The sequence below is a fragment of the Mercenaria mercenaria genome, chromosome 12 (assembly GCF_021730395.1).
Source record: "Mercenaria mercenaria strain notata chromosome 12, MADL_Memer_1, whole genome shotgun sequence".
Lineage (NCBI taxonomy): Eukaryota > Metazoa > Mollusca > Bivalvia > Venerida > Veneridae > Mercenaria > Mercenaria mercenaria.
In genome coordinates, this window is record NC_069372.1 from 28,513,548 (window position 1) to 28,529,075 (window position 15,528).

Genomic DNA, 15,528 nt, shown 5'->3' on the forward strand with positions numbered 1-15,528 from the left:
CCAAGTTTCATTAAGATTGGGCCAAAAATGTGACCTCTAGAGTGTTAACAAGCTTTTCCTTTGATTTGACCTGATGACCTAGTTTTTGATCCCAGATGACCCAATATCAAACTCGTCCAAGATTTTATTGAGGGTAACATTCTGACCAAGTTTCATTAAGATTGGGCCAAAAATGTGACCTCTAGAGTGTTAACAAGCTTTTCCTTTGATTTGACCTGATGACCTAGTTTTTGATCCCAGATGACCCAATATCGAACTCGTCCAAGATTTTATTGAGGGTAACATTCTGACCAAGTTTTATTAAGATTGGGCCAAAAATGTGACCTCTAGAGTGTTAACAGTCAAATTGTTGACGACGGACGGACGGACGGACGACGGACGACGACGGACGACGGACACAGGGCGATCACTAAAGCTCACCTTTGAGCACTTCGTGCTCAGGTGAGCTAAAAACAAATATTCTGACTATGTTTCATATATTTGATATATAAAATTAGGCCTTTGACATATTTTTGACCCAACACAAGCCTGGCAGATTTGAATCTGATCTTGCTTTCATAAAGACAAATATTTTGCCCAGGCTTCGTATCGATCAGAATAGCTCACAGGTAGGCTAAGTTTGTAACTTTTAGAAAGGATGACAAAAGAATTCCATCATGCCTCTGAATGGGAGTAAGGGACATCCCAATCATGAATTTTATACTGTTTAAGTAAAGAAATTCATATGATTAAGAACCTCTTGTTTTTTGTCCACTTTAGGTAGGCACTGGAAAAACTTACACTATGAAACATAGAATTATGCACATATTGGAAAATTTTATGATATAAGCAAAACATTTATTGCCTTTCCCCACCTGAAATTGAGTACTTTAGTATAAACATAATAAATACCATTTCTTGGAGTTTTGCCTCTTCTTGCATCAAGCTACCAATCAATTCAATTTTCCCTATAGGTGTTAGTGGTTCCTCTGTTTCAAACATCTTGAGCACATTTCTTTCCCTTTCTTCTCCATCAGTATCTTTCATTGGTTCATTCACCAGAACATCTGTCTCACTGACAGCTCTTCTTCGTCTCACAATGTCAGATTTTGACCTCTGCACAAGTATTCTTTCTGGTTCTTTTCTATATTTATCAGCAACCTTAGAGGTTAATATACCATTTATTTCATTATCTGTTTTATCACTGCTGGAAAAGGTATCATCATCAGATTTATAACCAGATTTTAGCTCATTTTCCCTATTTAAAAGCTGAAGTTCACGTCTGACTCGGTAAGCTTTACGTTTGGAGTCAGATCTTTCTAACTTTTGCTCCAGTGTCTTTTTGAGATCAGCTGGATTCATTTTGGATTTATCAACCTTATCAACAATCTCTTTTTCATTGGTTAGTTTTTCTCTTCTTTCCTTCTTCCTTTCCTGAAGAAGGCGAATAGTTCGCTGATGAACAGTTTCATCATCTTCCATTTCAATGTCACGTTTTACTGGAATTTCTGGCAATTTTCTCCTTACTGAACCAGTTTTACTGACCTTTCTTGGACTCATTTCCGTCAAATGTCTCTTTTGTTCATTAGGATTTAACCCTTTATTCACGACATCATGTAAATATGGATCTTCTGGGATTTTAACACTATCTGTTTTCTTTTTACGATATTTCCGATAATGTTTCTGCTCATCTGAATCAATTCTGTTTTTCCTTGACAGAGCAATTTTTTTCTTGAAAAAAACATCATCAACATTATCTTCCATTGTCATAGTTTTGTTATTTGTGTAGTTAGAAATCACATTTACATCAGAATTCAATTCATTTACCCCAACTTGGTCATCAGGGTCAGTTTTTACTGGGGATAAAACAATGAATTTATCTTCTGTGTTATTCTCTTTGCCATGCTTTTCTTTCATTTTGTTAGTAAAATAACTAAATTCCTGTATTTCACTTTTAAAATCTCTTTTTCGTTTTGATTCAAGCTTACTTTTTAATCGTGACACTAAATTTTCTCCAGACGAGTCTCTTTTAATCTCAGCTGCTTTTGCGGTATAAATTCCTTCTTGAGTATCAACTGATTCTGCACTATCTTGTTTTATAGTTCCACTATTCTTGTTTTGTAGAACTTTTGATTCCACTGATCTACCAACAAATGTATCATTACAGTCTTCAAGTAGTCCTTGAATATCTTTCAATTCCTGAGAGGTATCAATAGTTACACTTTTAACTTCCTTTGTTCTTTCCTGAGAATTATTTATTACTGAATTTTCTGAAGATTTATCTACAGTGGGTGGAGCACTTTGTAATTTTGTTCTTGTAATTGTTGAACTTACAGGGTTTAATCTAGTTGCAGGTGTAAATGCACTAGTTCTATAACTAACAATTTTTCTTGGCTTTCTTGGGGATGAAATAACAGGTGATATTTGAGTCCTTGGGGAATGTGTATTATCACTATTGAGACTAGATGAACTAACACTTACTGGCCGATGTAATACTGAAATTTGTTTTACTTTCTCCAACTCTCCACTGAATTCTATTGCACTTATATCCAACACTGCACTATCATCTTCTTTTCTTTCATTCTTTGGTAATGGAGTACTTTCATATCTCTTGATTTTCTCCTTCTTTTCAAATGATTTATGTTTATCTATTTTCTGAGACTCTATTCCACATATTGGAATTTCAGTTCTAGCTTTTGTGTCAATAACTCCTTCTTCAGTTTCAGTACACTTATCAACTAACTCGGACTTGTCCAACACATTTATTCTTGTAATGGTAGTATGAACTTTTCTTGGACTTTGAAAATCTTTCTTCCCACGCAAGGAATTTTTTGGAGAGCTTAAAGTACCAGCATACAAATAACTCCTAAACTGTGGTTTTTCATTTTCATTTTCATCTGTGTTATTATGAACTTTAATTGACTTCACTCCCTGAGATTTTGAATCACCATTGTTATTTACATCAAAATCTTTAATATTGTAAGTTTTGTTATCTATTGCACTAGGTTTTAGTGGCAGCTGATGTTTTCTAGGTGATGTATCAGATGAAAGACGCTTCACGCTTTTAGACCCGAATGAGTATGTGATGATGTCTGTACCCTCAAGTTTGAGTCCTTTAATCTCCCTTAGGGCACAGCGGATGTTTTGTCTCTCTTTGAAATCCTTGCATGCTGCCAACTGAAAATACACAGTTATAAAATTGCCCACAATGAATTTCTTTCTACAAGAATATTTGTCAACAAAGATATATACTCTCAAGATTGCCAATAGATATCCATACACAGGGAGAGAGCTGGGACACTTTTTCAATCTCCATTATGTTCCTGAACTTTACAATCAAAATCTTTTTTTTATTTCAAGCTACTCGCCCACATTTTTGGTGAATTTTTTCAACATGTTCATTTCCACCAAGTTTGGCATAGAATGTATATAAGACACTGAAAAATGATAAAGTGGGTGGAATTAAATGCTAAATATTGGTAAAAATGCAAGAAGAATGTAAATTTTCTGCATTATTTCAAAAGCATTGCAATCTGCACAATATTTTTGGTTATTTATAAGAATATCTTGTAAAAATCTTATGTCAATAAGATTGTACCACTAGTCATATTCAGGGTACTCACTTTTTATAGATTTTTGAGAGAAATTATTTTTCGCCTAAAATGTGTGGGTTAATCCCTTTAACTCCAAGTCAAAATTCACTTCCTTTCAGGTTTCCAGCCTAATATCTCCATCCCCCTCAATCATATTTCCCAAGAGACAAATTTCAAATGTAATCATCAAAATAAAAACAACTGTTTGCTCATTTAAATGAGCATGATTGTTTTAAGCTGTCCATCTCACAAATTTTAACTGTCTCATCAACTTTGCAGTACGCACTAAATGTCAATATTACATGAGAAAAAATAAATTCCACATTTGACATTGACCAATAATCTTATTAAACAAGGTTGACCACAGCTGACCCCCAGTAACCTTGTTCTGTGAATTTATTGTTTACTTATTGTCAAATTTCACCTACTGTGGAGGTCAATTAAGTGCACCTTATCTTTACAATACTGTGAGCTGAAAAAAGTAATCACAATTCCAGCATGAGACTGTAATATTTTTATGAACTTCTATATTAAGCAAGATGTCAGTCATGATATCAAAATCAATGTAACAATATGGAAGACAAACACACAAACATGACTTGCCTAATCAGTACATCCAACACTTCATCAAAATCACCATCAAAACATGAGTAATTAAATCCCCTAATTTTACCATTAACTGCTGAAAATTCCTATTAAATGTGCTATATATGGAGTTTATGTGACAAATCTGTAGAGTTGATAATTAGGATCAGTACAAACACCATTTACAAAATCAATTGGAAAAATTGGTAATAATACCTCAGTGACCTTTAGTGACCGGAAAAATGACTTCAACAGCAAAATGACTTCAATGCCCAATCAAGGTTAAATCAGTTCTCCTATTAGAGTGATTAAATCTAAGACTTCAGTCTACATTAAAAACTTTATACTGACCTAAAACAATGACTATTATATGATCATTTTGTTTGTTTGTTTGTTTTGGGTTTAACGCCATTTTTCAACAGTATTTCAGTCATGTAACGGCGGGCAGTTAACCTAACCAGTGTTCCTGGATTCTGTACCAGTACAAACCTGTTCTCCGCAAGTAACTGCCAACTTCCCCACATGAATGATCAGAGGTGGAGGACTAATGCTTTCAGACACAATGTCGTTTATCAAATAGTCACGGAGAACATAAGCCCTGCCCGAGGATCGAACTCGCGACCCCGCGATCCGTAGACCAACGCTCTTACCTACTGAGCTAAGCGGGCGGGCTTATTATATGATCATGATTCATGGCAGATTTATTTTTCAGTTTACTTCACAATGTTATATCTAAACTTCACCTTTTACATTATCTGTTTAATATTAAATCCACAAACAGATGTACCCACAAACAGCAAGTTTTTAATGAAACTCTCAAAGTAATAACACTTACATAAGCAGAAAACTGTCTTATAATAACACTATTAACTTGAGCAAATAACTTATAATAACACAAACTTGAGAAAATAACTTATATTAACAATAACTTGAGCAAAAAACTTATAATACTAATGACTTGAGCAAATGACTTAAGTCAATACCTAAGTAGAAAGGCAGCCAATCCTATGTCTCTTGATCATAGAAATGAAATGTCTCAATCTGATAAGCTTAAACCATTTTATATTTGCATTCCATAATAGTAAAAGACAATCTGAGTCAGAACTCAAAAATATCACTAACCAATTCATAATCCATTATGGTTATTTCCACTCAAACTTGACACAAGTCCTTTTTTCAATGACTAAACCCTGCTATTATGTTAAACATAAAATGTAAAAAAAAAACCATCAACTTTTGGTAAGAGACCAAAAATACATCAATAGTAAATGACATATGTTTGATAGTAAATGACAATTAACCTACATCAGAGGTTATGATCTTTACCACCAACCGTTAACAATGAAATGTCACAAAATTTGGAAGAGAATCAAACATTCTGGATTTTAGTTTGTCATCCATACCTGTATCTTTATGCTCATCTTGGTATATAGTATAGTATGAGTAAATAAAAGTTTTTGTAATTCAAGGGAAATAACTAAAATTAGACAATATTTATTTATTTATTTATTCATTTGGGTTTTATGGCGCACCAACTAAGTTCTATATCTAGGGGAGGTAATTAACATACATAATTATTCATAAAATACTTAGTGTCTTATTTTCCTCATTTGAAACAATGTCTTTTGCCACCTTGTTTGTGTGGCAAAAAATGGAAAATAAAGATCTATTTAATATGGAATTTTTCCTTCAGAACACAACAAAAGCAAAAAATGGCCCCTACATACATTGTATATGGGGGCATTATAATATACATTGTATGTGGGGGCACTATAATATACATTGTTTGTGGGGGCACTATAATATATACTGTATATGAGGGGCATTATAATATATATTGTATATGAGGGGCATTATAATATATACATTGTATGTGGGGGCACTATAATATACATTGTATGTGGGGGCACTATAATATATATTGTATATGAGGGGCATTATAATATATATTGTATATGAGGGGCATTATAATATATACATTGTATGTGGGGGCACTATAATATACATTGTATATGAGGGGCATTATAATATATACATTGTATGTGGGGGCACTATAATATACATTGTATATGAGCGGCATTATAATATATACATTGAATGTGGGGGCACTATAATATACATTGTATATGAGGGCATTATAATATACATTGTATGTGGGGGCACTATAATATACATTGTATATGAGGGCCATTATAATATATACACCGTATGTGGGGGCAGTATAATATACATTGTATGTGGGGGCACTATAATATATATTGTATATGAGGGGCATTATAATATATATTGTATATGAGGGGAATTATAATATATACATTGTATGTGGGGGCACTATAATATACATTGTATATGAGGGGCATTATAATATATACACTGTATGTGGGGGCACTATAATATACATTGTATATGAGGGCATTATAATATATACATTGTATGTGGGGGCACTATAATATACATTGTATATGAGGGGCATTATAATATATACATTGTATGTGGGGGCACTATAATATACATTTTATATGAGGGCATTATAATATACATTGTATGTGGGGGCACTATAATATACATTGTATATGAGGGGCATTATAATATATACATTGTATGTGGGGGCACTATAATATACATTGTATATGAGGGGCATTATAATATATACACTGTATGTGGGGGCACTATAATATACATTGTATATGAGGGCATTATAATATATACATTGTATGTGGGGGCACTATAATATACATTGTATATGAGGGGCATTATAATATATACATTGTATGTGGGGGCACTATAATATACATTTTATATGAGGGCATTATAATATACATTGTATGTGGGGGCACTATAATATACATTGTATATGAGGGGCATTATAATATATACATTGTATGTGGGGGCACTATAATATACATTGTATATGAGGGCATTATAATATACATTGTATGTGGGGGCACTATAATATACATTGTATATGAGGGGCATTAAAATATATACACTGTATGTGGGGGCACTATAATATACATTGTATGTGGGGGCACTATAATATATATTGTATATAAGGGGCATTATAATATATATTGTATATGAGGGGCATTATAATATATACATTGTATGTGGGGGCACTATAATATACATTGTATATGAGGGGCATTATAATATATACACTGTATGTGGGAGCACTATAATATACATTGTATATGAGGGGCATTATAATATATACATTGTATGTGGGGGCACTATAATATACATTGTATATGAGGGCATTATAATATACACTGTATGTGGGGGCACTATAATATACATTGTATATGAGGGGCATTATAATATATACACTGTATGTGGGGGCACTATAATATACATTGTATGTGGGGCACTATAATATATATTGTATATGAGGGGCAGTATAATATATACATTGTATATGGGGGCACTATAATATACATTGTATATGAGGGGCATTATAATATATACACTGTATGTGGGGGCACTATAATATACATTGTATGTGGGGGCACTATAATATATATTGTATATGAGGGGCATTATAATATATATTGTATATGAGGGGCATTATAATATATACATTGTATGTGGGGGCATTATAAAATACATTGTATATGAGGGCACTATAATATACATTGTATATGAGGGGCATTATAATATATACACTGTATGTGGGGGCACTATAATATACATTGTATGTGGGGGCACTATAATATATATTGTATATGAGGGGCATTATAATATATATTCTATATGAGGGGCATTATAATATATACATTGTATGTGGGGGCATTATAAAATACATTGTATATGAGGGGCATTATAATATACATTGTATGTGGGGGCACTATAATATACATTGTATATGAGGGCATTATAATATATACATTGTATGTGGGGGCATTATAATATACATTGTATGTGGGGGCATTATAATATATACATTGTATGTGGGGGCATTATAATATACATTGTATGTGGAGGCATTATAATATACCTTGTATGTGGGGGCATTATAATATACATTGTATGTGGGGGCATTATAATATTTACATTGTATGTGAGGCATTATAATATACATTGTATGTGGGGGCATTATAATAAACATTGTATATGGGGGGCATTATAATATATACATTGTATGTTGGAGGCATTATAATATACAGTGTATGTGGAGGCATTCTAATATATATTGTATGTGGGGGCATTATAATATACATTGTATGTGGGGGCATTATAATATATACATTGTATGTAGGAGGCATTATAATATACATTGTATGTGGGGGCATTATAATATACATTGTATATGGGGGCATTATAATATATACATTGTATGTGGGGGCATTATAATATACATTGTATGTGGGGGCATTATAATATATACATTGTATGTGGGGGCATTATAATATATACATTGTATATGGGGGCATTATAATATACATTGTATATGGGGGCATTATAATATATACATTGTATGTGGGGGCATTATAATATACATTGTATATGGGGGCATTACAATATACATTGTATATGGGGGCATTATAATATACATTGTATATGGGGGCATTACAATATATACATTGTATATGGGGGCATTATAATATACATTGTATATGGGGGCATTATAATATATACATTGTATGTGGGGGCATTATAATATATACATTGTATATGGGGGCATTATAATATACATTGTATATGGGGGCATTATAATATACATTGTATATGGGGGCATTATAATATATACATTGTATGTGGGGGCATTATAATATATACATTGTATATGGGGGCATTATAATATACATTGTATGTGGGGGCATTATAATAAACATTGTATGTGGGGGCATTATAATATACATTGTATGTGGGGGGCATTATAATATACATTGTATGTGGGGGCATTATAATATACATTGTATGTGGGGGGCATTATAATATGCATTTCTCATTCCACCTTCCTTTATGGCTAAACAGAAGCCTGGCCTGAGGCATGGACTTTGTTATTTAGTGAAAAACTATATAAATACATATATAATGATTGTATGAAATCCCTTCTATATGAGCCAAGTACACATAAAATGTCTGGTCAACTATTGTCCATAGGGTTTCCTATACAATATCTACTGTATATTTACTTAATTTCAATACATACTTCGTTTGCCATGGTATTGTATAATGATGACAAGATATAAAATGTTTGTCTAGTAGTTACAATTGTTATGAGAACCAGACTGTTTACCAACCCAGTAAACAAACATTGTTTATACATGTACTCGTACATAAGTCTATGGGTACTACATTACTACATTAAACTAAGTTTTAACTTAGTTACCTTGAATCAATCAAGTTAAAGAAGTTGTTAAACTTAAGCTGCCAAGCTGACACAGTATTCGTTTATTTAAAATTTCAACTGCACTGCCTTATGATAGATTACTGAGATCTTAAGGCCTGTCTAAATCTGTTCAGAAATTAAATCAAAGTCTGGTCAAACCTGTATTCAGCAGCCAGTCAAAGTCTGGTCAAACCTGTATTCAGCAGCCAGTCAAAGTCTGGTCAAACCTGTATTCAGCAGCCAGTCAAGACAGTGACAGGTGGCTGATTAAGACACAATGTAATTACAACAAAAACGTGATTCATAAAGGAAATAAAATATATCACTTTTTATTATATCTGTACTTAATTCAAAAAAAAAATATTTCTTAACTATAACACTATAACAATTAGTAAACAGTAAAATGACCTCTGTTTACTCAAATTTTAATTTAATCTATAATTATGCTGATTGTTTGTATGAAAACTTTGATAAAATGGTAAACAGAGAACACTGAACTTGATAAAAAATTACAATAGGGAACAAAATACCAATAGACAGACAGATTAAACCATACCATAAGCTTGTTTATCTAAGTGAATAGTCTGTCAATGCCATATTCAAGATAATATCATTCAGCGATCCACTTGAAATATGAAATACAGCCCCTTATAAGTCTATAAACAAATTTTAGTAAAGATAAAATATGAAACTGGAATACAGATATTTGATCAGGCATTATAGTCCTGGTCAAAAATCAATCCAACATTAATTGGTTATATACATGCCGAGCATTTAGAACTTGTTTGTACTTCAATCATGAAATGGAACTGAGGAACTCCTATTCAACAGCTGACTTTAATGTTCTTTAAAAAACTCAGCAGGGGATACTATACTTTACATTTACTTTCGCTGGCATGAATTTTTATGGTTTCAGCCAAACCAGCATTTCTGAGGGGGCCAAGAATCCAAAAATTTCAAATTTTAGATGTAAAAGAAGAGGCATAAATGGGCTTTAGTTGCTCACCTGAAGCGGACCTTGATCATATGACCTTGCTTCTGACCAAATTTGGTGAACATCCTTTAAGAACTTCATTAAAATGAAACTTATTTAAACTTTTTTCTTTCTATACATTGCTGTGACAGCCGCAAACAAGAACACTGCAATGCAAAGCAACATACGCCCAAAGGTATGACCCCTAAGTGTGACCTTGACCTTGTAGCTAGCCATCCAGAACATGAGCTCTGCACATCGTCTTGATGTGGTGAACTTTTGTGTCAAGTTTCTTCGAAATCCTTCAAGCAGTTCAAGAGTTACAGATTGATAATCTTTGACCCATAAGTGTGACCTTGACCTTGAAGCAAGACATCCAGAACATGCGCTCTGCATGACATTTGTGTCAAGTTTCTTTGAAATCCTTCAAGGGGTTCAAGAGTTACAGAGTGATGACATTTGACCCCTAAGTGTGACCTTGACCTTGAAGAGAGACATCCAGGACATGCGCTCTGCACATCAACTTGCTGTGGTGAACATTTGTGCCAAGTTTCTTAACAATCCTTCAAGTAGTTCAAGAGTTACAGAGCGGGCACCAAACACACTCATATGACTATTGATCCCTAAGTGTGACCTTGACGTTGAAGCAAGCCATCCAGAACATGTGCTCTGCACGTCATCTTGATGTGGTGAACATTTGTGGCAAGTTTCTTTGAAATCCTTCAAGGGGGTCAAGAGTTACAGAGAGGACACGAAACATACTCGTATGACCTTTGACCCCTAAGTATGACCTTTACCTTGAAGCGAGCCATCCAGAACATGGGCTCTGCACAACGTCTCAATGTTGTGAACATTTGTGTCAGGTTTCTTTGAAATCCTTCAAGGGGTTCAAGAGATCCTTCAAGGGGTTCAAGAGTTACAGAGCGGACACAAAATTGCTAATGGACTGACGAATGTACGGACACCTGGGGTATAACATAGTACTTCCCTTCAGGCGTATAAAAATGCAACACCATTATAACAAGGCAGTCTGAAAGACGGCTATAACCCCCGACGCTGTTATGGATAGTGAAAGGGTTCATGGTATCGGGTGGAAGCATTGACGTTGTGAAGTGTATTTTATAGTCCATGTATGACGACATCAATGAATTTGTTCAATGCATTTGATATAAAAAGAATCATGAGTATACAACTCTGGCAAGTAGATCGGTTACTGAATATGACTCAACAACTTCTACCACATAGTTTAAGAGGAGATGTCGGGTGATGGACAGATGCCGGACTGAGGCTTGACAGTGAGTGATCACATTAGCTCACCCCGAGCACAAAATGCTCATGTGAGCTGAAAAGAAACTAGAAAATGCTTTTGTAAAAAAGCGCATGTCTCCCCCAATGCAAAGTCCTATAGGCAAGAAGTCAATAGGGGTCAGGAGCGAAAGTCAAAGAGACACTGATGGTTGGCTGCAATAGGGATCATCTACTTGGCATGTCCAGTCATCCCGCTAAATTTCAACACTCTTGGCCTAGTGGTTCTCAAGTTACTGTTCAGGCTCCTGTGACCTTTACCTTTGATCAAGTGACCTCAAAATAAAAAGGGATCATCTACTCTGCATGTCCAACCATCCTATTAAGTTTCAACATTGTAGGTCAAGTGGTTCTCAAGTTATTTCCAAAAAAAGATTTTACATGAACAGGCCACTGTGACCTTGACCTTTAATAGACTGACCCCAAAATCAATAGGGGTCATCTACTCTGCATGTTCAATCATCCTATGAAGTTTCAACATTCTGGGTCAAGTGGTTCTCAAGTTATTGATCGGAACTGGTTATCAATGTTCAGGCCTCTGTGACCCTGACCTTTAACGGAGTGACCCCAAAAACAATAGGGGTCATTTACTCTGCATGAACAATCATCCTATGAAGTTTCAACATTCTGGGTCGAGAGGTTCTCAAGTTATTGATTGGAAATGGTTTTCCATGTTCAGGCCCCTGTGGCCTTGACCTTTAACAGAGTGACCCTAAAATCGTTAGGGGTCATCTACTCTGCATGACCATTATCCTATGAAGTTTCATCATTCTTGGTCAAGTGGTTCTCAAGTTACTGACCGGAAATGGTTTTCAATGTTCAGGCCCCTGTGTCCTTGACCTTTAATGGAGTGACCCCCAAAATCGATAGGGGTCATCTATTTTGCATGTACAATCATCCTATGAAGTTTCAACATTCTGGGTCAAGTGGTTCTCTAGTTATTGATAGGAAATGGTTTTCCATGTTCAGGCCCCTGTGACCTTGACCTTTGATGGAGTGACCCCAAAATCAATAGCGGTCATCTACTCTTCATGACCAATCATCCTATGAAGTTGCAACATTCTGGGTCAAGTGGTTCTCTAGTTTTTGATCGGAAATGGTTTTCAATGTTCAGGCCCCTGTGACCTTGACCTTCGACGGAGTGACCCCAAAATCAATAGGGGTCATCTACTCTTCATGGCCAATCATCCTATGAAGTTTCAACATTCTGGGTCAAGTGGTTCTCTAGTTATTGATCGGAAATGATTTTCAATGTTCAGGCCCCTGTTGCCTTGACCTTTGACAGAGTGACCCCAAAATCAATAGGGGTCATCTACTCTTCATGGCCAATCATCCTATGAAGTTTCAACATTCTTGGTCAAGTGGTTCTCTAGTTATTGATCGGAAATGGTTTTCAATGTTCAGGCGCCTGTGACCTTGACCTTTGACGGAGTGACCCCAAAAACAATATGGGTCGTCTACTCCAGCAGCCCTACAACCCTATGAAGTTTGAAGGTTCTAGGTCAAATGGTTCTCCAGTTATTGCTCGGAAATGAAGTATGACGTACGTACATACGGACGGACGGACAGGGCAAAAACAATATGTCTCCTGGGGGAGACATAATTAATCTTGTGACTGACACCATGAAAATTAGTTCCCAGCAAATAATAAATTTACAATAGTACTCCCCCACCCCACCCCACCCCTCGCCCCCTCAAATGGAAGACAGGAGACTTTGAAATTACAAAATGTTCCATCAGTTGCTGTCATGGAAAACTACATAACACCTAGTAGTCTGTATTCTCATACAGACAATGACAAAGAAGATATAACTTTAAATTTGAAAGGAAAAATATCTAACAATTTAATAAATTACCTATGTAAAACTCTAAACTTATCATTAACCGACTCAAAAGATACTTTAATCACAGTAATTTTCTCAAGGCTTGAAACCTAATGATATGCACCTTTGAATAATCTGAAAAAAGTAATGAATTGCAAATCAAGTTTTCCGAGTGAAATTCATTAGACATTATGTAAATACATCTAACTTTCGTAAAAATAACGTTTAAAAACAGCCTAAAGACAGCATGAATATATTTTGTCTTCCTCAAGATGTAAACTTTTAGTACCTTATACAGTAAGCACACATATATAATATATTGTAGACTTGGTAATATTTAAAGTGATTATAATTTTGCCTTGAAAACACATCAGTAGAATCTACATTTTTCTGTTTGTCAGTGGAAAGCAAGTACAATCAAAATAATGTTATACTCTTTAAGCATATTATTGTTATACAAAATGTACATGGGCCTCCGAAGTCTCATCATTACTGAAAAAAACTTCTGTTCTACCCCTGGGTGTAAGACGAATCATTTGTTGTAATTTAACTTGGCAGAGCCATATTACCATCTAGACAGTTACTCTCAAGCCAGATAATGTTTCTTATAATCTCCAACATGTTCAAATACTACTATTGTAATCAATTGCAGAGACAAAGGAAGCCCAGAAACTACCTCCTCTACAGCAATAAGGTTCAGTTATTTAAGTCCTAGAGTATATGCAGAAGCAGATGATGCTGTAACTGTACAATTTTAAATAATCTGTGCACTAACATTAGAATTATATAGAGGATAATTGTTGGTTTCGGTGTAATATCACGTTATAATTTCACCGAGTGGGCACCAAAAGTGATATTTTCACGAGTGGCGCAGCCACGAGTGAAAATAACAACTTTTGGTGTTCACGAGTGAAATTACAGTGATATTACATCGATACCAACAATTTTTCTGTTTATTTTATATCTAAAACTCTACTTTTGTTGTGTTTATTTCAATAAAATGTCGAAATTTGCGGGAAATTTTATCAGGAAGCATCGCAAAGATGACGATCCTTTAACGAGTCATCGTATATTGTTCGCCTTTCAGTACCTCGTAATTTTGAGAGTCCGTATCAGATGATATTTCACGAGTGCCAGTGAGTATCAGATTGATTCACCGTTATATTTCGATAAACCACCGAAAAACATAAAATAAACAGTAGTATGTAGACATAATGTCTAATCATGATTTGACAACATACTATATTGCATGTGCATGTCTCATTCTAATATGAATTTTGACTTAATGGAAGTGTCAGAGTGTGTACATTATCAATGTTATATTATAATATTAAATAGAAGCATTTATTCTAACCTCCACCAGACAACATTCCCACCCTCACTTCTCCACAAATGCAAGCATTCCTCATTCTTTAACATTATCTCTACTACATTTTAGAAATCTACACCTACATATTCTTACAGGAGGCCATTTCATTTTCCAAATCAAGTACATAAAATTTCACTATTACGCAATAAATCCTTCGAGACTGTCACAATGTTAAAAATATGATCACTCCCTATGAAAAGGCTTGAAAACGAATCTTTAACAAAGTTGACAAATGGAAAGGAGAGGAGCTTACAAAGTTGGCAAAACATAAATGAAATACTATCTCACAAGCATTTGAAGTGTCTTTTCAAATACGTAATATTTTATCAATGACATTCAAATTTTTGGCAAGGTAAAATGAACGTAATGACCGAACCTATTGACCGTCAAAAGGGAAAGGGAAGGTTTTTGTGACATGGATTTTGATATTTCAATCCACTGATATCTTGTCAAAATACTAAATAAATGTTTAGATACAATTTTCAGATGCATCCAATGTATGGGGTATGTTATTTATTGCAATCTACTTTACATGTGATTCCAAATTCATATTTTTATAAAGTATTGCG

At 34.6% G+C, this 15,528-nt stretch overlaps 1 protein-coding gene across 6 annotated transcripts in view; it reads right to left on the reverse strand.

Annotated features, from left to right (window-relative positions):
- Nucleotides 1-15,528, reverse strand: part of LOC123533205 (titin homolog) — a 195,083-nt gene that overhangs the window by 149,892 nt on the left and 29,663 nt on the right. For all 6 annotated transcript variants that reach the window (XM_053519533.1, XM_053519537.1, XM_053519536.1 and 3 more), the window contains exon 2: nt 892-3,156. In XM_053519533.1, coding sequence (XP_053375508.1) covers nt 892-3,156 — 2,265 coding nt within the window. The remainder of the gene's footprint in view (nt 1-891; nt 3,157-15,528) is intronic.